The sequence below is a fragment of the Salvelinus fontinalis genome, chromosome 31 (assembly GCF_029448725.1).
Source record: "Salvelinus fontinalis isolate EN_2023a chromosome 31, ASM2944872v1, whole genome shotgun sequence".
NCBI lineage: Eukaryota > Metazoa > Chordata > Actinopteri > Salmoniformes > Salmonidae > Salvelinus > Salvelinus fontinalis.
The window spans coordinates 28,739,958-28,760,648 of record NC_074695.1 but is presented as its reverse complement, the minus strand read 5'-3'; the positions used below and the strand labels follow the sequence as shown (position 1 = coordinate 28,760,648).

At 43.1% G+C, this 20,691-nt stretch overlaps 1 protein-coding gene across 1 annotated transcript in view; it reads left to right on the top strand.

The window, feature by feature from the left end:
- LOC129829984 (bridge-like lipid transfer protein family member 3A) overlaps positions 1-20,691 on the top strand; it is an 80,628-nt gene that overhangs the window by 9,922 nt on the left and 50,015 nt on the right. Inside the window, exon 2 of the mRNA XM_055892073.1 lies at positions 20,291-20,453. Coding sequence (XP_055748048.1) covers positions 20,291-20,453 — 163 coding nt within the window. The remainder of the gene's footprint in view (positions 1-20,290; positions 20,454-20,691) is intronic.

Here is a 20,691-nt window from a genome sequence, read left to right as displayed (position 1 = left end):
CTAAATGAATAATTGTTAACTGACATCTCAAAACCATGCATGCACGAAGCCTTGACCTGGTGCACATTTCTCTGTCCTCAGTTTGATTTAAAGGCCTCAATCTGTCTTTTTGCCTTGGCTTCTAGAAAAAGAGAAGGAATAACACATGATCAAGATGAGTAGCTACTAGTTTACAGCAATGAAAGATTGAATTGTTACAAAGAATGGGCTACATTTATGAGAATAATACATGCATTTTCTTACCTTATCAAGCTTGAAGACGATTCACTCAAAAGGGTTGAGTGAGTGCACTATAAACATCTTTCCAGGGTGTTGATGCATCCTCCTCCCAATACAACCTCTTTCAACACCATGGGTAGGGGAAGGGTATCCATCTGCAAAAGTGAAGTTTTGTTCTGATGTCAAGTCAGCTCATATTGTTGCTACCATAGCTGTTGTGCTAGCTAATATGCTACTGAACAGTGACACTAGCATATTAACATGCATATTGGTATTAAAAGACAGCAAAGTATTCACCTAAAAATGTAAGTGTTTAGGGAAATCATTAGTTAGCTAGCTATTACATTAATTGCGCAAAAATATAATAGCTAATATCATGTCTAGATAAGCGCCAGCCAGTCAGTGACACAAACATATTGAAGCTGGTATCAACAAAATGTGTTTCTCTCTATCCCATAAAACATGACATTGCTAACTAGGCATTAATTAGCTAACACTATTTTAAAATGTCCGGTGAGTGTTTAACTTATTACAACATTGGTAGGTAGCTAGCTAGATGGCTTGGTTTCCATTTTCCAACACATTTTTCTAATCCCCTTGATTGGTCGTCAACAGTGACTGGTCTTGGAACTTATGTGTTCCCCAGAAACGGCTTCTGGTAAACTGTTTGCCGCAAGTGGCAATAAATATTGTTGCCACAGATTCAAATAGAATCTTGAGAGAATTGTTTGCTCGAAAAAAGACTGGGTGGACTGTTTGCTTCTAGTGGCAATAAATATTATGGTTGCCAAAGGCTTGCTGCAGATTCACCACTAGTAGCAAACATTTACAAACTTCTGGTAATATTTTGTGGCACACTATTTAGTTTGCAGCAAGTTTGTCACAAAGTTTGTCACAAACTTGTGGGAAGTTTGCCACAACAAATACATTTTTGTACAGGACAATATGTATTGCAATTCTAACGATTTTATATGTATTGCGATTTGATACTGTGATTTTCATTGCAATTCAATTTCAACATATTGTTCACCATAAGGCTCCTGAGTGGCGCAGCGGTCTAAGGCACTGCATCTCAGTGTTAAAGGCATCACTACATACGGCATTGATTGGGTGTCCTATAGGGCGGTGCACAATTGGACCAGCGTCGTCGGGGCTTGGGGAGGGTTTAGCTGGGGTAGGCCATCATTGTAAAATAAGAATTTGTTCTTAACTGACTTGCCTAGTTAAATAAAGGTTAAATAAATTAAATAAAGTCTGCTACAAAGAGACAAGAGAGAACATGAGAAAACAAGTTTGATCAGTCAGGGAAATAAAAGTGCTGAAAACAAAGTAGCTCCCTAATTAAAAAGAAGATTGAGAACAAGCTATGATGCAAAAATAATGGAGTTTTGGTGCAGGTACAGCCAATCAGTGCAAAAAATTATATTGCAATATTGTTAAAACAATATGATATATTGTCATAAATAATATTCCGATATGTAACTATCGATTTCCCTCTCCCCAGTAACTATCGATTTCCTTCTCCCCATCACTACAAAAGTATTTGCTGCTGCTATGCTATTTTGAGAAGATGGTCCAATTGTTTGTCTTTTATTTGTTGATGTCACAGTGTCTAACTGTTTTCTCCCTGCCATACAGAGAAGCTGAAGCTGGGCATGCATCAGTATGGTGATTTGGGTATCAGACTTTCTGTGTAAGATTAGATTGGGGCAGGGGTATTCAAGTCCGGAGCCTGCTGGTTTTCTTATCTACCTGATAGGCTGCATCCCACTTACTGAAGCCATTACAAAGGCTTAGGAAGTCACTTGTCTTTAAATGTAGTCTACAACTGCACACCTTTGAATTTTGAGTTATGTAAAAGTGTTAAGCTTTTATTTGCAGCAATATCGGTTTGTGCCTAGGTCTCTGACTATTCTGTGTTTTTTAATGCCTGGCAAATTGGCAATCACTGTCAGTAAGGGTGCTTTTTTTGTGTTGAAATGTGATGAGCTCATTCAGCTGTATGGGGAAAAGGCTAAGACTGGAGAGTGTGGTGTTTTTGTTCATAAGACATTGGCCTATTTCCAGTGTGTCAGTTTGACACATTTTGGCTTTGCTCTGTTTGTCCGTTGTGGTGACTGTTGAATAATTGAGAAAGATTGCGTACTAGATGGGAGGACGTGAATGAGCCAATTCGCAACGGCATTGAGAACATCTAGCCTCTGGATTGCATGCTGACAAATGGCACGCTTAAACATCCTTACCTTCACTCTCCGTTATGGGACAAAATAAATGAGGATAATTTAAGGGCATGGTCTATTCATTGCTACTGCCAGGGCTTTGGTGATTTTAGGACATTTTATTCAGACTTTGGTGTAGCTTAGTGATTTATTTAATCAAAAAAGCAACGTTGTTTTAGACTAGCTTATTTTTGTGGGGAAATCTCTTCTGTTTGAATCCTCTCTTTGGGGGTGCATTAGTATGACTCATGGCCTGCATTAGGCTATTGTTTGACTGTTTCCTTCCCCCTCCTTGCATACACATTTATAATAAAGGCTTGTCAGAAAACATACCATACCATATCATTCCTGTAAGTGTGAGGAAGATGCAGATGCCATGTTTGAGCTTGTCTTTGGCCACTCAGTCCCATTATACCCACTCAGCAACTCCCCTGCCTCTGGCTTCAAAACTCCCCTTCACTCCAGTAGCGTTGTTGATGTGGCCCTGCTTTGTTGGTCGTGTTGGGAATTGCCAGGGACCTTACGATACAATATTATCATGATACTTTGGTGCCGATACAATATGTATTGTGATTCTATACATATTGCGATTCAATTTTGCGATTTGATGTTCCAAACCAAGGTAACACGCACACCTTTAGCCAACATATCAAATTGTGTGGAAAATATGTAATTTGGAGATTGTTTGCACATTGGGAAAATGTCGGCGAGACATTAGAATAAAATGTTGATGTCTAGCCAACGTATAAACGATGTAGAACTGCAGAATTTACAATGTAGGCATTCTACATACATCTGCAAGACATCTTGCCAATGAGCAACACTGTCTTAACGGCATCTTCCAGATTAGTATCCTGTATACATCGTGCCTATGTTGGGCAGACCTATGTGTGCTATCTGGGAACATATTGCTTATGTCTGCTGCAGAGAGATGAGAGGACACTATTTGTTGACCAAACAGAGTGGAGGTCAACATCACTGCAGAATATTCTGTCATGTTCAATTTCACCCACTCAATCCCTTCCCTGTCTCACGCAATCTTGGTTCTTCCACTTGGCAGAATGACAATAGAACCAAAACACCAGGCTCACCCAAGTGCAGGACACGTCACTGCTAGAGACAGGCTCTGTGACTGAGATGACCAGGAGCTCAGGAGCCCTGTCTATGCTCTGAATAACAGATGCGACTGGGAGATATCGTCTTGGCCTGTTCTACCAAATCTAGGCCCTATGTTGTGGCAGAAGGCTGATGGAAATAGAACATTCCTCAGCAATCTTTCTTGTGTCTTCAAACCAAAGGATTATAAATATTTCCCTGGATTTTACATTGGGCCTGTGAGCGACAAGCGTCCAGGGAAACACTGAGTTGTGCTGTAAAGCTTAACCCTCAGAGAGTCTTTGTGGTCTCCATGGGGTTTTCCATCAGTCGCGCAAACAGCAAGAAAGAACTCTCCGGGAAAAAGAAAGGTGGAGGGGTATGTTTCATGATTAACAACTCATGGTGTGATTGTGGTAGCGTACTGGAACTCAAGTCCCTTTTGTTCGCCTGATCTGGAATACCTCACCATAAAATGCCGACCGCATTACCTCCCGCGAAAATGTTTTGGTCGTCGTCACTGCTGTGTATATTCCACACAAGCCGACACTGCGAAGGCTCAATGAACTACACGGCAAACTGGAAACCGCACATCTTGAGGTTGTATTTATTGTAGCTGGGACTTTAATAAAGTAAATCCGAGAAAAATGCTACTGAAATTCTATCAACACATCTCCTTTTGCTTGACGTGCTACACGACTCTGGACCATTGCTACTTTCCCTTCTGGAACAGCTACAAGGCTCTCCCCCACCCTCCCTTTAGCAAATCGGATCACGCCTCCATTCTGCTCCTCCCCCACCTATAGGCAGAAACTTAAGCAGGAAGCAGCCATGGTAAGGACTGTTCAACATTGGTCTAACCAATCAGAATCCATGCTTCAAGATTGTTTTGATCACACGGACTGGGAAATATTCTGGGTCACCTCTGAGAATAGTATCGACGTATTGACTGACTTTGTGACTGTGAAGTGCATAGAGGATGTTGAGGATGTTGTTCCCACTGTGACAATTAGAACTTATCCAAACCAAAAAACCGTGGATAGATGTCAGCATTCGCTCAAAACTAAAGGCTCGAGCCACCACATTTAACCAAAGCAAGGTGACTGGGAACATGGATGTGTACAGTAGGATTGGGCGATATGGACAAAATATCATATTACAGGGCCTCCCGGGTGGCGCAGTGGTCCCGGGTGGCGCAGAGACTCTGGGTTCGAGCCCAGGCTCTGTCGCAGCTGGCCGCGACCGGGAGGTCCATGGGGCGACGCACAATTGGTCTAGCGTCGTCCGGGTTAGGGAGGGTTTGGCCGGTAGGGATATCCTTGTCTCATCACGCACTAGCGACTCCTGTGATGGGCCAGGCGCAGTGCACGCTGACCAGGTCGCTAGGTGTACGGTGTTTCCTCCGACACATTGGTGCGGCTGGCTTCCAGGTTGGATGTGCGCTGTGTTAAGAAGCAGTGCGGCTTGGTTGGGTTGTGTTTCGGAGGACGCATGGCTCTCGACCTTCGTCTCTCCCGAGCCCGTACGGGAGTTGTAGCGATAATTGGATACCACGAAATTAGGGAGAAAAAGGGGGTAAAAAATAAATAAAGGTAAAAATTTTTTTTAAGGTATTTTATGTTTTTGAATAATAAATGTTCTAAATACGCTTTCTGAGTATCTCATGACCCTAGGGTGGCAACACAAATTCTAAGTGATTTCAATGGGGCTTTCTCCATTTATACTATTCAATCCAACTCTAACCAAAAATCATTTTCAGCATTTTCATAAATTTCTGCATTTCTTTTATCATAACTTCCATACTGTGTCACGCAGCATGGTATGGGCGAAAAATCTAGGCGTAGTTAATTGGTGTTGGAATCATGGAAATATTATGATTATTCTAATTCTATAGTTGGAATATAGTGGACAGCACCTTGAATACATTGTTTGACATGGCAACGAATGAATAAGCCAGTGAGTGTAACGCTTGTTCTCCTCCTCTTCGTCCAAAGAGGAGGAGTAGGGATCAGACCAAAATGCAGCGGGTTTTGAAAACATAATGAATTTATTAAACGACGAAGACGAACACGAAACAACACTTGGAATGATTACAAAATAACAAAAACAAACGAAGACAGACCTGAACTAGAGAACTTACATATAACACGAAGAACGCACGAACAGGTATAGACTACAAACAAAACGCTACAGTCTCGTGTGGTACGAACATACATACAGACACGGAAAACAACCACCCACAAACAAACAGTGTGAACAGCCTACATTTATATGGTTCTCAATCAGAGGAAACGTCAAACACCTGTCCCTGATTGAGAACCATATAAGGCTAATTACCAATGACCTAACATAGAAACACAAAACATAGAATGCCCACCCCAACTCACGCCCTGACCAACTAAACACATACAAAAATAACAGACAACAGGTCAGGAACGTGACAGTGAGGAATTATTGACAGGGTAGGAAACAAAGTGTTGGTCAGTGTTTCCAGGTGAACCTAATTAGATGTTACATTTCATGTTTTCTTACTTCATGTAGCTAGCTAGCTAGCTAACCAACATATGCATGCTTCGCCTATTCCTCTCTGACAAGATATCGTTGCACAAACATTCTTATAAAGGCCTATACCAGCACTGGTACCAGGCAGTGTAAGCTAACTAGCTACGTTTGCTCTGACTCTTAGTACATTTAACCAGCTAACTAGCGATTAGCATCAGCGGCTAACACAAATTATTTTAGCAACACCTGGCTAAATAAAGACAAACTATTAAACAGTAGTGTTCAGACAATAAGATACACAAACTAATAGTTTAATTATAGAACACTTGTGGAAAGCAGCATGTCCCCAACATTGTTGCATCATTTGATCTTGCAGAGTGAATGGCAAGAAAGTGCTTGTAACTCAAATATAAAAACAGACATTTTACATGCCGGAGTTGCTTATCACATTTAACAAACCAAACATATACCATTATAGAAGGTAAAGTAAAAACTCCAACCGGTCTGTGCATAAATACCAGTATACAGTAAAATACGGTATACAGCCCAGCCCTAGTGTACAACCCAGCTATGACCTCCGTAAGGCAATCAGAGGCAAAATGACCGTACGGGGACAAAGTGGAGTCACAATTTAATGGCTCAGACACAAGGTACAGTGCATTCAGAAAGTATTCAGACCCCTTGATGTTACAGCCTTATTCTAAAATTGATTAAATTATATTTTTTTCTCATCCATCTATGCACAATACCCCATAATGACCAAGGGAAAATAGGTTCTTAGAAATGTTCGCAAATGTATAAAAAAATTATCTGAAATACCTTATTTACATAAGTATTCAGACCCTTTGCTATGAGACTCGAATTTGAGCTCAGGTGCATCCTGTCTCTATTGATCATCCTTGAGATGTTTCTACAACTTGATCGGAGTCCACCTGTGGTAAATTAAATTGCTTGGACATGATTTGGAAAGGCACACACCTGTGTATATAAGGTCCCATAGTTGACAGTGCATGTCAGAGCAAAAACCAAGCCACTATGCAGAAATTGCTCCGCCATTTCCTGGTTGATAAAATTGTAATAGTTCGGCTAATTTCAGTTTACAGTTGAAGTCGGAAGTTTACATACACTTAGGTTGGAGTCATTAAAACTCGTTTTTCAACCACTCCACAAATTTCTTGTTAACAAACTATAGTTTTGGCAAGTCGGTTAGGACAACTACTTCTAATTTTCCCAACAATTGTTTACAGACACATTATTTCACTTATATGTGAAATAATGTATCATAATTCCAGTAGGTCAGAAGTTTATATACACTAAGTTGACAGTGGCTTTAAACAGCGTGGAATATTTCAGAAAATGATGTCAGAAGAAGCTTCTGTTAGGCTAATTGACATCATTTGAGTCAATTGGTGGTGCACCTGTGGATGTATTTCAAGGCCTACCTTCAAACTCAGTGTCTCTTTGCTTGACATCATGGGAAAATCAAAAGAAATCAGCCAAGACCTCAGAAAAGAAATTGTAGACCTCCACAAGTCTGATTCATCCTTGGGAGCAATTTCCAAACACATGAAGGTACCACGTTCATCTGTACAAACAATAGTATGCAAGTATAAACACCATGGGACCACGCAGCCGTCATACAGCTCAGGAAGGAGACGCTTTCTGTCTCCTAGAGATGAACGTACTTTGGTACGAAAAGTGCAAATCAATCCCAGAACAACAGCAAAGGACCTTGTGAAGATGCTGGAGAAAACAGTTATAAAAGTATCTATATCCACAGTAAAACGAGTCCTATAACCTGAAAGGCCGCTCAGCAACGAAGAATCCACTGCTCCAAAACCACCATTAAAAAAGCCAGACTACTGTTTCCAACTGCACATGGGGACAAAGATCGTACTTTTTGGAGAAATGTCCTCTGGTCTGATGAAACAAAAATAGAACTGTTTGGCCATAATGACCATCGTTATGTTTGGAGGAAAAAGGGGGAGGTTTGCAAGCCGAAGAACACCATCCCAACCGTGAAGGATGGGAGTGGCAGCATCATGTTGTGGGGGTGCTTTGCTGCTGGTGCACTTCACAAAATAGATGGCATCATGAGGACGGACAATTATGTAGATATATTGAAGCAACATCTCAAGACATCAGTCAGGATGTTAAAGCTTAGTTGCAAATGGGTCTTCCAAATGGACAATGACCCCAAGCATGTTTCCAAAGTTGTGGCAAAATGGCTTAAGGACAACAAAGTCAAATGTGTGGGCAGAACTGAAAAAAGCGTGTGCGAGCAACGAGGCCTACAAACCTGACTCAGTTACACCAGCTCTGTCAGGAGGAATGGGCCAAAATTCACCCTATTTATTGCGGGAAGCTTGTGGAAGGCTACCTGAAACATTTGACCCAAGTTAAACAATTTGAAGGCAATGCTACCAAATACTAATTGAGTGTATGTAAACTTCTGATCCACTGGGAATGTGATGAGAGAAATAAAAGCTGAAATAAATCATTCTCTCTACTATTATTCTGACATTTCACATTTTTTAAATAAAGTGGTGATCCTCACTGACCTAAGACAGGGAATTTTTGCAAGGATTAAATGTCAGGAATTGTGAAAATTGAGTTTAAATGTATTTGGCTAAGGTGTATGTAAACTTCCGACTTCAACTGTACTATAAATTATATGTGTGAAATTCATTTTTTGATTTAGAATAGACCATTATCATGGAGCTGTATCGAAACAGGGGAAGCGGGAGAAAATACATGTACATCATCTATGCACTTAAGTTGTGAATGGAGGACGCTTTTCCCTGTGTTTTTTTTTCATGCCAGCCAGATAGTCTATACTGCTGTTCTAAGTATAAGCAATGTGCTTAATATTAGGGAAGTTGAGAAATAAATATAGTAGGCCTAGCCTATAGAAAGGTGATGGGATCTTTGTGTTTTTATTAGCGGCCATCACTCTGTTTTCTCCCGCAATTACATAACCTATAGAATTGTTGCACAACCTGAGCTCACGGGCTCTCATGAAGTGTTTGATTAGATTTTCGATTACATTTGCATTGATGTCGCAAGTTAGCAAGTTTGGTAGGCTACTAATAACTAGCAGCAGCATCAGACCTTGGAGAAGCCTAATTACCGTGGCTAAACGGTCTTGTGGTATTTGACTGCCTTCATGACTCGTGACCGCCGGTGTGGCGGTAATATGGTCCCCGCAACAGTCTTTTTGTTCTGTATCTATGTTCTGTAACCCAGTTGTTTGTTCTAAATGTTCCATTGCCATACTGGCTGACAACGTTCTTATCCCTTGCTTTCTAGCCAACTATGGCTAACTTACAGTCACATCAAAAAGTGCAGCCAGAAAAACAGCAAAGTAGCTGCATTTATTTACGCTGTTTTCTAGAGACAATTATTTGCATACATCTATAACAATGAGCTAATGAAGTGCGATTTCACCTGGCATAGAACATTTGCTCACTCGTCAGGACACTGTTGCTCAAAGGAGCTAGCCAACAACACATCTAACACAATCACTTCAAACTGAAGCTGGCAAGACTGCAAGCTAGATGCACTTCGTTTCATTTACCTTTGTATATATTCATAAAAATGATGCCAGCTGATTCATGATTTCGACTTGTTGAGAAACGCTGCCTGCCTGTCTTGTCTCGCCCTGACACGTTCATTACTATGGGACAGCTGGAGATTGAACTTGTCTCGCCATGACACACTCATTACTATGGGACAGCTGGAGATTGAACTTGTCTCGCCCTGACACGTTCATTACTACGGGACAGCTGGAGATTGAACTTGTCTCGCCCTGACACGTTCATTACTATGGGACAGCTGGAGATTGAACTTGTCTCGCCCTGACACGTTCATTACTATGGGACAGCTGGAGATTGAACTTGTCTCGCCCTGACATGTTCATTACTATGGGACAGCTGGAGATTGAACTTGTCTCGCCCTGACATGTTCATTACTATGGGACAGCTGGAGATTGAACTTGTCTCGCCCTGACATGTTCATTACTATGGGACAGCTGGAGATTGAACTTGTCTCGCCCTGACATGTTCATTACTATGGGACAGCTGGAGATTGAATTTGTCTCGCCCTGACACGTTCATTACTATGGAACAGCTGGAGATTGAACTTGTCTCGCCCTGACACGTTCATTACTACGGGACAGCTGGAGATTGAACTTGTCTCGCCCTGACACGTTCATTACTATGGGACAGCTGGAGATTGAACTTGTCTCGCCCTGACATGTTCATTACTATGGGACAGCTGGAGATTGAACTTGTCTCGCCCTGACACGTTCATTACTATGGGACAGCTGGAGATTGAACTTGTCTCTCCCTGACACGTTCATTACTACGGGACAGCTGGAGATTGAACTTGTCTCGCCCTGACACGTTCATTACGATGGGACAGCTGGAGATTGAACTTGTCTCGCCCTGACACGTTCATTACTACGGGACAGCTGGAGATTGAACTTGTCTCGCCCTGACACGTTCATTACTATGGGACAGCTGAAGATTGAACTTGTCTCGCCCTGACACGTTCATTACTATGGGACAGCTGGAGATTGAACTTGTCTCGCCCTGACACGTTCATTACTATGGGACAGCTGGAGATTGCACTTGTCTCGCCCTGACACGTTCATCACTATGGGACAGCTGGAGATTGAACTTGTCTCGCCCTGACACGTTCATTACTATGGGACAGCTGGAGATTGAACTTGTTTCGCCCTGACATGTTCATTACTATGGGACAGCTGGAGATTGAACTTGTCTCGCCCTGACACGTTCATTACTATGGGACAGCTGGAGATTGAACTTGTCTCGCCCTGACACGTTCATTACTATGGGACAGCTGGAGATTGAACTTGTCTCGCCCTGACATGTTCATTACTATGGGACAGCTGGAGATTGAACTTGTCTCGCCCTGACACGTTCATTACTATGGGACAGCTGGAGATTGAACTTGAAGATTAAAACAATGTTGCACATGTCAGAGACACAGACAGCAAGGTTTATACAAATCTCTGCTGTTGAACCGAAATGTTAGTCTGAAAGAAATGTGAGATAATGTCCAGATGCTTTTTATAGTGGAGATCAAGTTTATAACTTCCCTGCCTGGGCTGATGAGACAGTGGATTGCTCAGTTAGATGTAACAGAGTGAATAGGCATTTTAATATTATAGATGTAGCTGGTGGTAACTTGTGGAATAGACACCGGCTGGAATGCAGTTTTAACCAATCAGCATTCAGGGTTAGACCCACCCGTTGTATAAATGTGTATATGCTGTATTCTAGTCATGGCTCATTCTATATAACTACTGCTATACACAACTACTCTATTCATATACTGTCCATACTGCCTATACACATCATTATGTATGTGTGTGTATACTGTATTTGTATATACAGTGCCTTCGGAAAGTATTCAGAGCTCTTGAATTTTTCCACATTTTGTTACTTTACAGCCTTATTTTAAAATATAACTGTTAGGTTAAGTAAAATTATCCTCATTAATCTACAAACAATACCCCATAATGACAAAGCGTAAACAGGTTTTTAGAAAATTTAGCAAATGTATTACAAATAAAAACAGAAATACCTTATTTTAATAAGTATTCATACCCTTTGCTATGAGACTTGAAATGAAGCTCAGGTGCATCCTGTTTACATTGATCATCCTTGAGATATTTCTACAACTTGATTGGAGTCCACCTGTGGTAAATTCAATTGATTGGACATGATTTGGAAAGGCACACATCTGTCTATATAAGGTCCCACAGTTGACATTGCATGTCAGAGCAAAAACCAAGCCATGAGGTCAAAGAAATTGTCTGTAGAGCTCCGAGACAGGATTGTGTCGAGGCAGAGATCTGGGGAAGGGTATCAAAAAATGTCTGCATCATTGAAGGTCTCCGAGAACACAGTGGCCTCCATCATTCTTAAATGGAAGAAGTTTGGAACCACCAAGACTCATCCTAGAGCTGGCCGCCTGGCCAAACTGCAATCGAGGGAGAAGGGCCTTGGTCAGGGAGGTGACCAAGAACCCGATGGTCACTCTGACAGAGCTTTAGAGTCCCTCTGTGGAGATGGGGGAATCTTCCAGAAGGACAACTATCTCTGCAGCACTCTACCAATCAGGCCTTTATGGTAGAGTGGCCAGATGGAAGAACTCCTCAGTAAAAGGCACATTACAGCCCGTTTGGAGTTTGCCAAAAGGCACCTAAAGGACTCTCAGACCATGAGAAACAAGATTCTCTGGTCTGATGAAACCAAGATTGATCTCTTTGTCTCGAATGCCAAGCGTCATGTCTGGAGGTGCTGCACCCTCGACAACTACTGTGATTATTATTATTTGACCATGCTGGTCATTTATGAACATCTGAACATCTTGGCCATGTTCTGTTATCATCTCCACCCGGCACAGCCAGAAGAGGACTGGCCACCCCTCATAGCCTGGTTCCTCTAGGTTTCTTCCTGGGTTTTGGCCTTTCTAGGGAGTTTTTCCTAGCCACCGTGCTTCTACACCTGCATTGCTTGCTGTTTGGGGTTTTAGGCTGGGTTTCTGTACAGCACTTTGAGATATCAGCTGATGTACGAAGGGCTATATAAATACATTTGATTTGATTTGGAGGAAACCTGGCACCATCCTTACGGTGACACATGGTGGTGGTGCCATCATGCTATGGGGAAGTCTTTCAAAGGCACGTACTGGGAGACGAGTCAGGATCGAGGGAAAGATGAACGGAGCAGAGTACAGAGAGATCCTTGATGAAAACCTGCTCCAGAGCGCTCAGGACCTCCGATTGGGGTGAAGTGTCACTTTCCAATGGGACAATGACCCTAAGCACACAGCCAAGACAACGCAGGAGTGCCTTCGGGACAAGTTTCTGAATGTCCTTGAGTGGCCCAGCCAGAGCCCGGACTTGAACCAGATCGAACATCTCTGGAGAGACCTGAAAATAACTATGCAGCAATGCTCCCTATCCAACCTGACCGAGCTTGAGAGGATCTGCTGAGAAGAATGGGAGAAACTGCCCAAATACAGGTGTGGCAAGCTTGTCGTGTCATACTCAAGACGACTCGAGGCTGTAATCGCTGCCAAAAGTGCTTCAACAAAGTACTGAGTAAAGGGTCTGAATACTTATGTAAATGCTATATTTAATTTGTACATTTTTAATAAATGTGCAAACATTTATAAAAACCTATTTTTGCTTTTTTATTATGGGGTATTGTGTGTAGATTGAGGGGAAATACAATTTAATAAATGTTAAGACTGATTCTGGCCCATGTTGACAGCAATGCTTCCCACAGTTGTGTCAAGTTGGCTGTATGTCCTTTGGGTGGTGGATCATTCTTTATACACACAGGGAATCTGTTGAGCGTGAAAAACCAGTGCGCCTGGCACCTACTACCATACCCCGTTCAAAGGCACCTAAATTTTTTTGTCTTGACCATGCTCCCTCTAAATGGCACACATACACAAACCATGTCTCAATTGGCTCAAGGCTTAAAAATCTGTCTTTAAATTGTCCCCTCCCCTTCATCTACGCTGATTGAAGTGGATTTAACAAGTGACATCAGTAAGGATTCATAGCTTTCATCTGGTCAGTCTGTCATGGATAGAGCTGGTGTTCTTAATGTTTTGTATACTTAGTGTATATTTATATTCCAGACTCTGAAATATCTCTTTCTGAAATTGCTCGTTCTGATTTCTTAATTGTTGGATTATGTATGTATTGTTTTGTATTAATGGATTATTGGAGCTAGAAACAAAAATATTTTTAGTGCACCGGCAATAACATCTGTGTACGTGACCAATAAACTTTGATTTGATTTGGTGGACTTGATCCTTGTTGATGGACAAGGGAAGTTCAATTTGGTACGAATACAGCTCACTTAGGTACTAAAAACTTCTTTCCCCTAGCATAGCCTATTTCATACTGTCTGGAAGATGGTTTGAAAATCTAGCCAGGCCATTATGGATTGAATAAGCCCTAGAATTGTTGTACCTCTTAAACCATGCTAATCCCCCAAAATAGCTGTAGCCTAGTTTGAATCAGTACCATGATAATCTGTGTGGTGTTCCAGACTACAGCCTATCAGGGTTCAATTCCATTTCAATTCTAGTCAATTCCAATTCCAATTCTCCTCAGTACTTTTTCATTGGGAAAAATGTGATTTTGGTTTACTTTCTGAATTTAGGCTACCATAATGGAATTGACCCCAACCCTTCAGGCTATTTATTATGTTCACCGCTCTTAAAGGATAGAAATACCATATTAAAAAATGCAAACGCAGTATTGTTAAAAGGGTTGAATCCCCAGCTAGGACATGTTGGATGCTGTGTGAGCTGTTTCGAATGTGTGAGCTGAATGTGTGAGCTGTTCTTCTCATTATTGAGCAGGGTTAGTGTACAGGGTTAGTTGAGCAGGGTTAGTGTACACATAAAAGCTACTGGGTGTGCAGGCTTTTGCCCAGCCCTGCTTTAAAGGCTGGAATAAAACCCTGCATACGCTGTAGGTCTTCAGGAGGAGGCTTGGACACCTCTCCCTGGTGAAGGTCTATTTTCAGACTTGGACATTTCATCATGGGGTGCTAAAGTGGTCTGTAGGAGTGTTGGGTGGAGTGAAAGTGCTCGCTTAGGGAGAGATGGGGTCCAGGCTGTGTGTACTCAGTGGAACAAGGTTCTGAGTACATAGGCCTAGTCATAGTGGAGTAGCTTTAATCTCATTACAGTATTGCGACTGGGATATAGAGATTGAGGTATGGTTGAGGGGTGGAGTGGTTCACCTGTTCACCTTATAGCTTAGCACTCAATGTGGGCTGGTTAACCTCGTATAACACTGTTCTTTACAGCTGATGACTGGTAATAGTCAAGCTCCTTTACTGGAAGGCTAATTAAAATCTTGTTGGACTGAGGTTTATGCTCTACTCTATGATGGTATCTCAGCTTTTCAAATGAAGCCCTCTCGTTAAAGGAATTCTGAGACTTGCTACATACCAAAGGCAGCACTAGGCTACTAGAAAAGCCCCTGACAACATCATCTTGAACCAGTGTCTCACTTGTCTCAGTAGCATTACAATATGTTACCCAGACAGTGGACTGGTTAGTCAGTCCAGCACTAGAGTCAGACCTCTTGTGTATTGGCATTTAGCTCTGTCACCACCAGCCAAAGCCCAAGAAACACTAGCCTTTGTGTTGGAGTCTGAAATGTCAGGTTTTAGTTAGACTAATGAGTGTGGAGTAAAGGTAGTAATTTTCCAGTCATGGTGAGTGTGGTAGATTTGAACTATAAATGGTTTGTTTGTTGCCTCATCATCTTTTCAGAATACGTTACAGCTAGCCTATCCCTCACCACTGCTGTTTCACTATGTGAGGTTTTGCTCTGGCAAATGACTCAGCAGTTCATTTTTAGCTCTAGTGGAGGGTAAGGTCAATGAAGCCAGATGGGGAAAGTCCTATGGTGGGAATCTGGCAAAGACACGGTCTGTACTACAGCCTGGGATTCAATTAGGCCTACAGCATGAATCTCACAATTACATCTCACTGCCAATATCACTGCAAAAAGCCGACCTTGGTCAGGCTAGCATCTAATTTGAACCTCATTTACACTGTCTCACATTTATTTATTTATTTCACCTTTATTTAACCAGGTAGGCAAGTTGAGAACACGTTCTCATTTACAATTGCGACCTGGCCAAGATAAAGCAAAGCAGTTCGACACATACAACAACACAGAGTTACACATGGAGTAAAACAAACATACAGTCAATAATACAGTAAAAAAATAAGTCTATATACAATGTGAGCAAGTGAGGTGAGATAAGGGAGGTAAAGGCAAAAAAAGGCCATGGTGGCGAAGTAAATACAATATAGCAAGTAAAACACTGGAAAGGTGGATTTGCAGTGGAAGAATGTGCAAAGTAGAGATAGAAATAATGGGGTGCAAAGGAGCAAAATAATTTAATAAATACAGTAGGGACAGAGGTAGTTGTTTGCGCTAAATTATAGATGGGCTATGTACAGGTGCAGTAATCTATGAGCTGCTCTGACAGCTGGTGCTTAAAGCTAGTGAGGGAGATAAGTGTTTCCAGTTTCAGAGATTTTTGTAGTTCATTCCAGTCATTGGCAGCAGAGAACTGGAAGGAGAGGCGGCCAAAGGAAGAATTGGTTTTGGAGGTGACCAGAGAGATATACCTGCTGGAGCGCGTGCTACAGGTGGGTGCTGCTATGGTGACCAGCGAGCTGAGATAAGGGGGGACTTTACCTAGCAGGGTCTTGTAGATGACCTGGAGCCAGTGGTTTTGGCGACGAGTATGAAGCGAGGGCCAGCCAACGAGAGTGTACAGGTCGCAGTGGTGGGTAGTATATGGGGCTTTGGTGACAAAACGGATGGCACTGTGATAGACTGCATCCAATTTATTGAGTAGGGTATTGGAGACTATTTTGTAAATGACATCACCGAAGTCGAGGATTGGTAGGATGGTCAGTTTTACAAGGGTATGTTTGGCAGCATGAGTGAAGGATGCTTTGTTGCGGAATAGGAAGCCAATTCTAGATTTAACTTTGGATTGGAGATGTTTGATGTGAGTCTGGAAGGAGAGTTTACAGTCTAACCAGACACCTAGGTATTTGTAGTTGTCCACATATTCTAAGTCAGAGCCGTCCAGAGTAGTGATGTTGGACAGGCGGGCAGGTGCAGGCAGCGATCGGTTGAAGAGCATGCATTTAGTTTTACTTGTATTTAAGAGCAATTGGAGGCCACGGAAGGAGAGTTGTATGGCATTGAAGCTCGTCTGGAGGGTTGTTAACACAGTGTCCAAAGAAGGGCCAGAAGTATACAGAATGGTGTCGTCTGCGTAGAGGTGGATCAGAGACTCACCAGCAGCAAGAACGACATCATTGATGTATACAGAGAAGAGAGTCGGTCCAAGAATTGAACCCTGTGGCACCCCCATAGAGACTGCCAGAGGCCCGGACAACAGACCCTCCGATTTGACACACTGAACTCTATCAGAGAAGTAGTTGGTGAACCAGGCGAGGCAGTCATTTGAGAAACCAAGGCTGTCGAGTCTGCCGATGAGGATGTGGTGATTGACAGAGTCGAAAGCCTTGGCCAGGTCAATGAATACGGCTGCACAGTATTGTTTCTTATCGATGGCGGTTAAGATATCGTTTAGGACCTTGAGCGTGGCTGTGGTGCACCCATGACCAGCTCTGAAACCAGATTGCATAGCGGAGAAGGTATGATGGGATTCGAAATGGTCAGTAATCTGTTTGTTGACTTGGCTTTCGAAGACCTTAGAAAGGGAGGGTAGGATAGATATAGGTCTGTAGCAGTTTGGGTCAAGAGTGTCCCCCCCTTTGAAGAGGGGGATGACCGCAGCTGCTTTCCAATCTTTGGGAATCTCAAACGACACGACAGAGAGGTTGAACAGGCTAGTAATAGGGGTGGCAACAATTTCAGCAGATCATTTTAGAAAGAAAGGGTCCAGATGATCTAGCCCGGCTGATTTGTAGTGGTCCAGATTTTGCAGCTCTTTCAGAACATCAGCTGACTGGATTTGGGAGAACGAGAAATGGGGAAGGCTTGGGCGAGTAGCTGTGGGGGGTGCAGTGCTGTTGAACGGGGTAGGGGTAGCCAGGTGGAAAGCATGGCCAGCCGTAGAAAAATGCTTAATGAAATTCTTAATTATAGTGGATTTGTCGGTGGTGACAGTGTTTCGTATCTTCAGTGCATGGGCAGCTGGGAGGAGATGTTCTTATTCTCCATAGACTTTACAGTGTCCCAGGACCTTTTTGGGTTTGTGTTGCAGGAAGCCAATTTCTGCTTGAAAAAGCTAGCCTTGGCTTTTCTAACTGCCTGTGTATATTGGTTTCTAGCTTCCCTGAAAAGTTGCATATCACGGGGGCTCTTCGATGCTAATGCAGAACGCCATAGGATGTTTTTGTGTTGTTTAAGGGCAGTCAGGTCTGGAGAGAACCAAGGGCTATATCTGTTCCTGGTTCTAAATTTCTTGAATGGGGCATGCTTATTTAAGATGGTGAGGAAGGCATTTAAAAAAAATAACCAGGCATCCTCTACTGACGGGATGAGATCAATATCCTTCCAGGATACCCCGGCCAGGTCGATTAGAAAGGCCTGCTCGCTGAAGTGTTTCAGGTAGCGTTTGACAGTGATGAGTGGAGGTCGTTTGACCGCTGACCCATTACGGATGCAGGCAATGAGGCAGTGATCGCTGAGATCTTGGTTGAAAACAGCAGAGGTGTATTTAGAGGGCAAGTTGGTTAGGATGATATCTATGAGGGTGCCCCGTGTTTACGGCTTTGGGGTGGTACCTGGTAGGTTCATTGATAATTTGTGTGAGATTGAGGGCATCAAGCTTAGATTGTAGGATGGCTGGGGTGTTAAGCATGTTCCAGTTTAGGTCGCCTAGCAGCACGAACTCTGAAGATAGATGGGGGGCAATCAGTTCACATATGGTGTCCAGAGCACAGCTGGGGGCAGAGGGTGGTCTATAGCAGGCGGCAACGGTGAGAGACTTATTTTTAGAGAGGTGGATTTTTAAAAGTAGAAGTTCAAATTGTTTGGGAACAGACCTGGATAGTAGGACAGAGCTCTGCAGGCTATCTTTGCAGTAGATTGCAACACCGCCCCCTTTGGCCGTTCTATCTTGTCTGAAAATGTTGTAGTTAGGGATGAAAATGTCAGAATGTTTTGGTGGTCTTCCTAAGCCAGGATTCAGACACGGCTAAAACATCCGGGTGTGCAGAGTGTGCTAAAGCAATGAATAAAACAAACTTAGGGAGGAAGCTTCTAATGTTAACATGCATGAAACCAAGGCTATTACGGTTACAGAAGTCATCAAAAGAGAGCGCCTGGGGAATAGGAGTGGAGCTAGGCACGGCAGGGCCTGGATTCACCTCTACATCACCAGAGGAACAGAGGAGGAGTAGGATAAGGGTACGGCTAAAAGCTATGAGAATTGGTCGTCTAGAACGTCTAGAACAGAGAGTAAAGGGAGTTTCTGGGGGCGATAAAATAGCTTCAAGGAATAATGTACAGACAAAGATATGGTAGGATGTGAATACAGTGGAGGTAAACCTAGGTATTGAGTGATGATGAGAGAGATATTGTCTCTAGAAACAACATTGAAACCAGGTGATGTCATCGCATATGTGGGTGGTGGAACTGAAAGGTTGGATAAGGTATAGTGAGCAGGGCTAGAGGCTCTACAGTAAAATAAGCCAATAAACACTAACCAGAACAGCAATGGACGAGGCATATTGACATTAAGGAGAGGCATGCTTAGTTGAGTGATCGTAAGAGTCCAGTGAGTAGAGGTTGGTTGGGGTCACGGCGATTCAGACAGCTAGCCGGGCTATCGGTAGCAAGCTAGCATAGGATGGAGGTCCATTTTGCCAATCAATCCAATTGGCAAAATGGACATAGTTATAGTGACCCAAGACAAAATTGTCCGATAGACTTATTCAGATAGCAGCCGATAAGACAGCTAACGATTAACGGGCCCCAGATGAGTGTTCAGGTAACGTCGCGACGGAGGTGCCAGTTGTATAACTCCCTCGGGCAGATAACGTCGGTAGTCAGTCGTGAAGGCCCGGTGGGGCTCCGCATTGGCAGTAAAACGGGTCCGGATAGGTGATTGTAGCCCAGGAGTGTCTGAAGGAACTCTTCAGCTGGCTGGCTCCGGAATAATTGATGTTTTCTCCGGGATCGACGTAAGCCAATAGACACACGGTAGCAGCTAGCTAGCTGCGAAATCAAGGTGTAAATGTCCAGAGCTTGCGGTTGAAATCCGCGGATATGGAGAAAAATAGGTCCGATATATTCTGGTCTGAGTCAAGTTGTACAAATGTGGCGATTGATTAACGAGCTAAAGGAATAGCTGATGACCACAAACCGTGGTTAGCTGAAAAACTAATGTTAGCCAGTAAACTGGCTAGCTTCTGGGTAGTTTCTGGCTAGCTTCAGGTTAGCTTCTGGCTAGCTTCAGGTTAGCTTCTGGCTAACCTGAATAGCCTCCGAACCCTCGTAAACCACACATGCATGACGTGTAAACTATTTTGGTGACCAGTCTGGTTTTTATCCCATGTTCTTATGCCATCTAAGTGACTCAAACATTATAACAAAATCAATCGGGGCTCAATGCTGACAGTTAGTTCAGTATGTCCAGGTTTGATGGTTTCTTGAACTTACCCCTCTCTCATTCCTTTGTATGAAGGTTCACCAAGAACCTGTCTCCAGACAAGATAAACCTGAGCACACTGAAGGGCGAGGGTCAGCTGTCCAACCTGGAGCTGGATGAGGAGGTGCTGCAGAACATGCTGGACCTGCCCACCTGGTTGGCTGTCACCCGGGTCTACTGCAACAAGGCTGCAATCAGGGTGAGACAACTGTGTTATTCTTTTTCTTTTCTCTGCAACTTCCCAATGGGCTCGGGAGGCGAAGGTCCAGTCATGCGTACTCTGAAACATGACCCGCCAAACCGTGCTTTTTAACCCGGAAGCCAGCCGCACCAATGTGTCGGAGGAAACACTGTTCAACTGGCGACCGAGGTCAGCCTGCAGGCGCCCGGCCCGCCACAAGAGTCACTAGAGCGCGATAAGCCAAGTAAAGCCCCCC